Source organism: Neolamprologus multifasciatus, chromosome 2 (assembly GCF_963576455.1).
Source record: "Neolamprologus multifasciatus chromosome 2, fNeoMul1.2, whole genome shotgun sequence".
Classification (NCBI taxonomy): Eukaryota; Metazoa; Chordata; class Actinopteri; order Cichliformes; family Cichlidae; genus Neolamprologus; species Neolamprologus multifasciatus.
The window spans coordinates 9,226,207-9,236,948 of NC_140440.1; the positions used below are offsets into that span (position 1 = coordinate 9,226,207).

Sequence of the window (10,742 nt, forward strand, 5' to 3'; positions counted from 1 at the left end):
GGATAGACTCTGTTTGAACTACAGCTGGTAACAGAAGTTCATGTTCTTGCGCTTGAGATCTGCTACAAGCTCTAAGTAGAACATACAGGAGGTGGAGAGCTGGTTCTGCTACACAGAGCAGAACATGGACTACCATTTGCTGGTGTATTACCATCTTCATCTCACAGCAAGAGGGGCCTGGGTTCCAATCCAGCAGCCAGATGGGGTCTTTCTGTGTGGAATTTGCACTGTCTCCTGTGTCTGCTTGGGTTTGTTTTTTTGTAATTTCGTATTTTTCCCCAGAAAACAGTTCAGTTTCCCCAAGTTTAACATAGTATTTCTGAACAGGAGGTTGGCAGATTTTTTAAAAAGCTGACTATGAACATTACCACTTAACTTTGTGACAATTTAACAGAGCAACAATCACTGCCTGTCCAGTAAGTTCTTTATTCTGTGGATGGACTTGCGTTTCCCTGTTTTGGACTACAGCTGCAGATGGCAGTCCTTGTTCTACTCTAGCACCAGCTCTCCACGTATGTTCTACTTGGAGCTTGAAGCAGATCTCAATGGCAGAACGAGAACTTCTGTTACCAGCTGTAGTTCAAACAGAGCAATTAGAGCCTGTCCAACAGTAGGGAGAGAGACTTGATATAAATGAATGATACTGAGTACATTGAACAACCTGACCAACCTGTCCCCAGGGAAACACTAGATAGTTAAGACCAGATCTAGCTGGTTACCAGCAACTGAACTTAGACAATAGAACAGAGACTACTAAATCAAACACGTGAAAAACTTTTTCGGGGTGGCTGTAGCTCATGAGGTAGAGCAGGTCATCTACTGATTGGAAGGTTGGTGGTTCGATCCCTGGCTCCTCCAGTCTGCATGTCAAGTATCCTTGGGCAAGATATTAACCCCAAGTTGAATGTACTTAGAAAGCACTATGTATAGAGACAGTGCTTGTGAGAATGGGTGTGATTGGGTGAATGTGGCATGTTGTATAGAGCGCTTTGAGTACTCTGGGAGAGTAGAATTAAGTATAGTATATAAGAATCCATCCATTTACCATTCACTTTTTACCTTTATGCACAGTGCTTCCACTGTGTCACCAGGTACACCCTACTCAGAAAGACATGTACATAGTAAAGATTTGAAATACTTGTTGAAATTGGTCTGGCAAGTAAGCCTAATTTATTTCACTGGATCTTTGTGTCTCATAACAAAACTTGCAAAATAGGACACCAGCCCATCATGTGGGCACATATTGTTCTGGAAGTCATCTGTTTATCCACTGACTTGTATTATGAATAGAGAACTGATTCAGATCTGCCAAACATCGTGGTTGTAAATTTAAGCCCCTTTGAGCGAATCATCACAGCATCTAATAGTAATCTCCACAGATGTGCCTTCTGCTGAGAAAATCTCTAATTAGGAAAATGTTTAACTGGCTGGAAAAATGCTGAAAAAAAACAAAACACTCATGACTTAGTTTCCCATATTTCCTTCTTTACTGTGATCCCCCCCCCAGTCACCCTCCTCAACAGAGACGACGGGGTCAGTAGCAGATACACTCAGTATCTTGCTCAAGGACACTTCAGCAAAACAGATGCTGGCTGTCAAGGGGCTCGAGCCACGACCTTCCAAATGAAGGACGCTCTCTTTAATCACTTTAGCGCTACACTGTTATCTGACAAGGCCTTTGGCATCACCCAGTCATTCTCATGTGCTATGAATGACCTTTGGGCATGTGCAATTCAATATCCAACACTAGCTTTTTGGTTGAGTCTAATTAAACCCTGAAGAGTGGACAGCCTCAGCTGTATTCAAGGTCAAACATCAGAACTAACCTAAACCCTGCCAACCTCTCTCTCATCTGCATATGTCATCTTTTTCCCTTCATTTTTTAATGTATCAAACAACCTCCGAAAGGCACACAGATTCCAAATATTACTTTTGTAAAGCCACATATATTGGAGAGTAATGAGGATGTAGTGCCATAATCAATTTTACAAGCAAATCAGTGTTTCGTCAGCAAATTCTCAGTATTTGTAAACCTAATAAAACATTCAGCTAAAAACACAGAATGCCAAAGGGTCAGTGTCTGCAGTCTAATCCCACCGCAATAATCTGTTATTCCTATCATTTTACTTTTTTTCATAAGCTATAATAATGTTAATCAGCTTCTGCAAAAAAATTCAAGGCAAGAAATAATGTTCACATTAGTAGAACTCTCTTAATGTGACCAATAATAACTAGCTGCCTTGGTTTTTTAAAACGGAATATTTGCTGCTATGGTAAGAGAAAGTTACAAAAAACTATATGCGTTTACCAGCAGGATCAATTCTTCTGTCATCAGAAACCATGTCCAAATAAACAATTATTCAAAAAGTATAAATACCCATCTTCTATCAGTCTAGTTCATTATACGCAGCAACAATCATGGGGAGGCTGCTGATGTCCAGTTGACTATAATCAACACCCTCTGCAATAAGGATAAGATACAGTAGGTCATTGCTGAAAAGGCTGGGTGGCCACAGAGTGCTGTATGCAAGCATATAAATGGAGAGCTGAGTGAAAGAGAGAAGTGTGATAGGAAAAGGCGAACAAGCAATACGGATGAGATGATTGTCAAGGTGATTCAAGATTTTGAGAATGCTTCACAAAGAGTGGATACTGGTGTCAGTGTATCAAGAGACACTACACATGGATGTCTTCAGGAAAAGAGCGGCAACCGTCGGACTCCTAATATCAAGAAACTCCTGAAGAAGAGACATCATGAGTGTCTTACCTGGACTAAGGAGAAAAAGAATAAGACCACTGCTCAGTGGTCCAGAGTCCTGTTTTCAGATGAAAGTAAATGTTTTGCATTTCATTTGGAAATCAAAGTCCCGGAGCCTGGAGGAAAAATGGAGAGGCACATAATCCAAGGTGTTTGAAACCCAGCAGATGAAATGTCTGCAGTCTTTAGAATGTCATTTCATCTGCTGGTGTTGCAGGTGGTGGTCCACTGTATTTTATCAAGTCCAAAATCAATACGGCAGTTTACCAGGAGATATTAGGTTGACAAGCAATATGGAGATCCTGTGTTCCTTTTCCATCAGCACCTGTCCACAGTGCCAAACTACTACCAAATGGTTTACTCACCATATTACTACTGTACCTGAACCCCAACGACAATAGCCCATTCTCTACGGGGTATTATCTCTAGAGGAAGATGAAAAACACTGGAGCCAAAAATACAGAGAACCTGAAGACTGTAATCAAAGCTCAAAACTCTCAGCAGTGCCAATGATGCACTGATGTAGTAATTTATTGTAAAGGACATAATGGGACACTTAAATAACCCTCACCAAGGTAAACATATAATTTAAAGAAGATTAAAAAAAAAGCAAAGTTGCTAAAGTTGAAGCTATTCGGAGTTCACAGTGAGCCACTAGCCAGCAGCCACAATATGAGCAAAGAATCAAAGCAGTTATACAAATGAAGAGATAAGTGAAAAACAGAAGAAGGTTGCTATCCTGTTATCTGCTGAAACAAATGTAAGTAAATCACATTCGTTCTGTTATACCAATCTTCTGTGCCCGATTTTGGTTGGTAAACTAAAACGCATCATTTTCAGTTAATTATTTGTACCAGTATGAGAGCACAATTTTCAGTTGTTGTTTTTTTTATACACCTTTTCCTCAGAGTTTTAGTGTGTCCATTTTATTTCTGTAAACGAATGTGTTTTTATATCTAGTTTTAGTTTTTAGTTTAGATTTCGTTAACTATAAAAACCTTGGTGTTACTGTAAATCCCAACAAATCTTGTAGCGCTCAAGAATGAGAGAGAACACTAACGTCTTCTGAGTAAATCCTAGTTATTCCAACCTTTTACTTTCATTTAGCTACTTAATTGAGATTTCTCATCATTTAACTTTAAACAAACTCTGCTATATTAAGATTTCTTCCAAAGAACATGAAAGAAAGAAAAAACCTCAGAAATGCAGCTCACGATGCGCTTCCTTGTCTTTGTCCTTGGTTAGAAATCTTTTGAAGTCTTCCTCTTCAGTTTCTTTCATGTCTACCTGTCCCTCACTGAACACTAAAGTCGCTTCATGCCTCTTTGCTGGAGAAAAAAAACCCACGCTGGGTTCCCTTCGAATGAGTGTTAAATAACAAACATTAGGTAAGACCATGTACCCTGAGCTGCATAAATCTACATAACTCCACAGTACCTTTCATGATCATGATGATGCAGTAAGATACACAAGCCAGCGAGGTGAAGCAAATCACACAGGCCATGATCACTGGTGATGGGTTTCCCTGGCAACTGTTAGGTTCTTTGAAAAACGTCCTCTGTGGTCTGAATTCCACCTAAACATGGTTTCTTGAGAAAAGGAAACACTAATGAGGAAATACTTTCCAACAGGGATCTGCTGCACGATAATGGCTGGCACTGGCTTCCCAGCTGCGCTCACCCACAGGCATGAAATGGTACATTTCAAAACCGCAGACGCAACTTAATGCACAGCTATTCTCAAGCGATGGCTGACTTACACCGGGATTAATTAGCAGACATGAAAACCTAAATAGATGGAACTAAATGCAACTATTATGTCATGTTTACATTCTTACTAATTCAGGAAGGGGAATTGATTGAATGCTTTCTGATACTGTTGATATCAATATTGTCAACCTACATTCATGTTTTCTACTGAAATGCTTTTGAGCAAAGCATGTTGGTGCTACTCAATCATTCCCCTGACAGGCAAACTGGATGAGAGTAAAAGAAAAAAGAAAAAGGCAAAGTTTCTAAATGAACTTGCAATATTAGGATGAGTGCAGGCACTATGAGGACACCATCTGAAATCTACTAGTATATTGGCTCTTATTTTGAAAGTTCAGACGCTGCCTAGAAGAAAGCACAGTCCTTTCCTTTTCCTTGCGATTTCCCTACCAGCTGGCTTGTAAACCAGTTTGCTGCACTGGTCTTGAGATCATTCATCTTTGCTTTAACAAACACAGATGATTCAGTGTCAAGCACCCTTGTGCATTTGAGGGAGTAGGGCTCAAACCTCTAACACTGCAAACTTTTCAATTCACAACAGCGATACTACTATTTCCCCTGCATCTGGTGTCAGAGGTTACACAGGACCCTGGGCTTTTTTGGAAAGTATCCATTCACTTTTGATAAAAAAAAAAAAAAGTCAACATCCTAATGAGAAGAATTCATCACAAAGCCAGAACTGCTGTGAAATTGCCGTGTAAAAAGGGTTTGTGATCCTATACATCAGCTTGAGTATTGGATTGTAGCATCTGTGTGTCGGTGAGAGTGTGGGTAAGTGTGAGGGAGGCGTCAACAGCTCCTGGAGGCTTCCACACTGCAGCTGTTGGAGACAAAAAAGTTAGAGAATATGTCGCTGTTTGTTCGATTTGTGTGGGTGCTGATGAAAGACATTTGTTGCTTCTTTTCTAATCAAACCTCCTACGAGCTCGGAGCTGCTTGCTCCGTATGTGTTCATACAGCGTGATGAACACATCAGCTGACTAAATTGAGCATTCATGAGATTATAAAGACATTGCTCAATGTAATGTGCTATGCACTGATAGTAGGAGATGTGATGATGGAGCGTCGCTAATTACTCATCAACATAATGTTCATCTCACACTTGTTTATAGGGTTAGCCTAACTGGCTGTTGACTGTATTGGATAAAAATCCACAAGGGTCGAACGAGTCTCTGGGCTACAGCACATGTATGAAACCTTTGATATTGGAGCTATAATTTAAAAAAGGAAAACAGTTTCATTAACTGACATTAACATGAAACGCAAGTACTCTGCTGTCTATTCAAAAATCTGAAAATATGACGATAATTGTGTTTTCTGTGCTGTTCAGGTAGATGTAGTGGATAAATGAGAAAAGTAAGACCTATATACCCAAATGCCTGCATGCTAATGTAAAGCAGGGGTGGGAAACTCCAGGCCTCAAGGGCCAGTATCCTGCAGGTTTTAGACATCAGCCTGGGTCAATACAACTAATCCAATGATTTGTTCATTACCATGTCTCTGGAGAACTTCAAGACATGTTGAGGAGGTAATTTAGCCGTTTAACTCAGCTGTGCTGGATCAAGGACACATCTAAAAGCTGCAGGACACCAGCCCTTGAGGCCTGGAGTTCCCCACCCCTGATTTAAAGGATGGTATGCTATCCTTTTCTGTAGCTCAACCTTCTCCTTTTTCCATCAACAAAAGTACTGCGCCAACTACACAATACTCCTGCAGTTCTCATCCATGGAAACCAATGCCATGAAGCTCATGACACATAGTTTTGGTGCTGATGTTATTGCCAGAGGAGGTTTGGAACTCTGCATTTATTCAGTGAGCAGAACGTTGTTGACTTTTACCATTTGCACTGTGCACCTCAGCACTCGGTGACCCTGTTCTGTAACTTTTTATGGTGTGTCGTGGTCTAGAATAATGGGCTATTCTATTCTTTTCTAGATAGGAAGAAATATTATGAACTGACTTCCTGCACTGGTGGCTTTCTATTACAGTACATCACTCAAATTCAGTAAGGCCATTCTTTTACAATTGTCTTTAAAGGCAGACTACATGGAAAGGTGCTTGATTTTATAGACCTGAATTCAAAAGTTAAAGGTGTGGCCCAATACTTTCGCCCATATAGTGCTTGTCAATCAACTGTAAATAAATTACAAAAAATATTACAAATGACTCATTCTCTGCTAATGCTCTGAGTATGGTTTTGCTTTAAATTACGGGTTTGAGAAACCTTTGAAACAAACACCTGGTCCAGATGTTGGGGAAGGAATGAGTGGCTGACGCTGCTCGTCTGTATTGGGATATGAATAACAAGATTTGTCATGGTCCAAATGGATCCACAAAAATAAATACATAAATAAAGCCACATCCACAGAACTAGTGTGTGTGTTTGTGTGTATATATAGCAAGATGTTCATTTGCACATTTTCTAATATCTACATTTTCCAGCAGAAAATAGAAAATTAATAAAACATTTGTTGTAGCCATCATCATCATCTCAAACAAATGTCCAACAAATGAATGGTAGTTAGTAGTGGGATCACTCCAAAAGAGAAGATGTTGTTTTGTTTGGGAGTGAACTGTCCCTTTAAATCAGATGTGATTAGGAAACAGATGAACAGAATTTAAGAGCCTTTTTTGCTACAGGATTCAGTGATTCATTCTTTAAAAGCCTGCTGTAACAACGTTAACACTGTATCTCATCACAGGCTGAAGAGAAACGACACCCAGGTCGACCCAGCCTAAACAGTGCTCCACTCTGACATCTGCGCCACTTCAAGTCACAAACCACTGGAGTGGAAACCGAGTGCAGATCTTTCTTCTGGCTCATCTTATAGATTTTAACATAACTCCAAGTTATGTAATGGCGCAGCGCAAGAGATGTAGTTGACAAGCCGTGAAAGGCCAATGGTTTCCTGCAAACCAGCTTGTAGCCTTATAATCAAAGCAGCCCTGACAGAATTGGATTTAGATATGCAAACATGCACAGGTTCTATTAATAACCAATGACCTTTACTTGCAAAATTTCCTTTCATGACCAAAAAAAGAAAAGAAAAACCTCTAGTCAAAGAAATTAAACATACATGTCTCTGAACTGTCGTTTATTATCCTATCCCACTGTTTCCACATGACTTCTACCCTCTTCCTTGGATTATTTAGTGTGTGCACCCATGAATGAACTAACAGCTTCACTGCGCAATGGTCTGTCTGCTCCATAGGATTAGGCCATGAGCCCCCAACTGCCGGTGACAAACACAAAACTAAAAACGCCAACAGCATATGGCGCAGGGGTTTATGGGATTACTCAATTAACAAGGTGACTCAGAGAGATACTAATCTGCAAAATGTTTCTTCGACTGTAATGCATGCAGTTGAGTAGAGTCTTTTGAGCACCCAATACCCAATTAAACACACACAGAGACACCTCCGTGTGTGGGGGGTGTGGTTAAGCAGCCAGGTATAATTGTATTAAATGTAAAGCCATGCGTGTTCAAGCTCTTCGGGTGCTCATACCAACAAACTACCCAACGACGTTCATTCACAGAGGCAAAAACAGCGTGCACCGCTGCTGTCAGCGGGAGGCTCATTAATTGTAATTATCCTGACACAAAGTGCGCCGCAGGCAGAAACACCACCTTCAAGTGCGTGCTGTGAGCGCTAAACGGGGCGCATGACGCACAACTGGACCAATCCGCAAGTGGACACCTTTTTCACGCAGTGAGACTGAAGAAGCGCTATAAAATTCAAAGTTTTGATTCATAACCTAATATCCACAAAACTAGAATAAATATTTGTGTGCCTAATTCATAAAAACGTTTAGAAAAGTCCATTTGTAATCCAGTATAATAACCTGCAGTTTCTCTCTTGTTCGTGTCCCTGTTTGCGTCCCACAAGACAACCAAGCGGCAACAACACTCAGATTCTCACAACTTATTCCCCCATGACTTCCATATAGATTTCAAACACGTTGCCCAGGGATCGGTCTGCATTTGTTGTGCTGTAGCCACCGTGAGCTCGATTGGGGATGCTTACCGTGTGGAAAAGCGTTGGGTTGCACCGCATACAGGAAAGCATGGACCATGTGGAACAGAATCCCTATCGGTCCAGGTTCGTAATGGGCCAGCGTCTCGTAAACTCCCGCTGGCACATAGCCGAAATTCAACTTTCCTGGGGGTGGGAGTCTCCGCGGCTCCGTCTCTTGCTGGAGTTCGCCGGATGCCAGCCACAGCAACAGCAGGAGGAGGGTTCCCGGTTTCCACATCGTGTCCAAACGAAACACCGACCTGGCGTGAAACTGGAACTAAATTCTCAGTGATCGAGAAAACTGGACGGCGACTGCCCGGAATCGTGATTATTATCGGAGTGGTGGGAAAGAGAGAGTAAATATAAAAGTGTTCCGCAGCTTTTTAAGTCCTGCTTCCCACCGAGCGACTTGTTCCGAGCATCGTTCCCCGCGGTCTGGAGCTCTTAGATGGACGCAAATCGGACGATCTTCTCCCACGTCCCCTGTGTTCGATGCGTTTGGATGAGCGCGCCTGTCGCTTCCACTCCGGCATCTGTGCAGCACGGGGATGCGCTGCGTCACGGGAGCGGGCGATGGTGCGCGCCGCCGTTTGCACAGGGAGGACGGGTCCAGAGGGAGGTGCTCCTCCTGCCGGGGAGAGGAAGTAGAATCTTAAAGATCTAACCTACTAACGTTTTGATTGGAGAGATTAGTTTGGGGCAGAACACGTTAAAACCACCTTTAGACAGTTTACATATATTGAAGTGCCGTTTTGAGGCACTCTTCCCTCGGATCTGCTGGAAATCGTTAGATTTTATATTAGAAAATCATGCTTATCCAGCAATATTTGACTTTAGTATCACTTAAACATGTTTAAAATTAATTCCTCACCTTTTGATAAGATCCATCTACACAATCTACATTAAGCGTTATTTTTAAAAATGCTGAGATGTGAGCTTGAAAAAAGACAAAGAATGTTTTTTTTTCACAACAGGAATTCTAGTTGTGATAATATTCACATCTTTGTTGAATTAATTATGCAGTGTTACTGACACAAATAGGCATACCGAGTAATTAGATTTTTTTCCTTTCTTTTTTTCTGATTTTCAGTTTGTTTTGTGATTCTTGGTTAAATATTGAGAGGCACAGAACACTCGGTCACACCAAAAACAAACAAAAAACACTGATGTTTGCAGAAGCCCTGAAAAAATCAATCAAAGAAAGCTGATTAATTTTCAAATAAATACTTTAAACAGTTACAACTTTCATTTTCTTATATGACATTTGCAGCTAGCTTTCACCCGCTGGTTAGTTTTAAGAACTAAAAACAGTTTTTTTAGGTGGACACTATTGTGGCTGTGGGTTAAAATACACTGCTCCACAGAGGTAACCCTTCAAGTTGAAACATGACAAGTTGGGAGGAAAAGTGATGTCTAATGCCAACTTTATGGTTTATGCACTAGGACACCTTGTTCCCTATAGGACAGCAGATTTGTTAAAAGCAGATTATTTTATTCCACGGAAATGAGAATGACCGATTACATGTACATTTTCAGACCAGGTATGGTAATTAAGCAGTATAAAATCCATGTCGAATGTAATATGTGGTGCTCCAGTGGGTCAGGCAGAAGGCTTTTATCTGGGAGAGTGGGGTTGGGGTCCTGTGTGAAGCCAAAAGCAGCACTGAATTACATTTGCCAAATATCAAACACCTGAGTATCCATGCACTGAAGAAAAAAGAGGAAAAGGGCTTTTTTTTTCTCTTTCATCTTTTCTGCTCACTGCAGCTTTAAATTGTCAGTTGTGGGGGAATATTATCATTATATCCACCACAGAAGTATAATTACTCTTATTTAAGTTAGAATCAAAGTTAATAAGCTGATTACAGCCTTAGATGTTCACGTGGGGCCATTCTGGCTGTTCCCAGGCTGAGGTTTAAATCTGAAGTTTGTTGTGTTTTCGCCATCTTAGATTCTGACTCCGGAACAACCTTCCTGAGGAGATGAGGTTTATGGAATGACTGACTTCCTTTAAATATCTTTTGAAAGCGGAGTTTTACTTACTTGCCTTTTTTCATTTCAGAAATTAGAAATGTAATTGTTATGCTCTTCAACATGTTCTTTAAATGTGAACAATACAACATCTTACATAATTTTTAATGTAAAAATGTTTTCTTGTATCAGCTATTCCCTAGTCAGCTTTTTCTTCTTCCCACTAT

The 10,742-nt window shown here is 40.7% G+C and overlaps 1 protein-coding gene across 22 annotated transcripts in view; it reads right to left on the reverse strand.

The window, feature by feature from the left end:
* Positions 1-9,119, reverse strand: part of prom1a (prominin 1a) — an 89,487-nt gene extending 80,368 nt beyond the window's left edge. For 15 of the 22 annotated variants that reach the window (XM_085178267.1, XM_085178249.1, XM_085178241.1 and 12 more), the window contains exon 1: positions 8,554-9,118. In XM_085178267.1, coding sequence (XP_085034393.1) covers positions 8,554-8,782 — 229 coding nt within the window. In that variant the 5' untranslated portion in view covers positions 8,783-9,118. Of the gene's footprint in view, positions 1-8,553 lie in introns of all 22 variants that reach the window. The other 7 variants (XM_085178221.1, XM_085178231.1, XM_085178187.1 and 4 more) reach the window with 1 other exon arrangement.
* Positions 9,120-10,742: the final 1,623 nt, after the last annotated feature.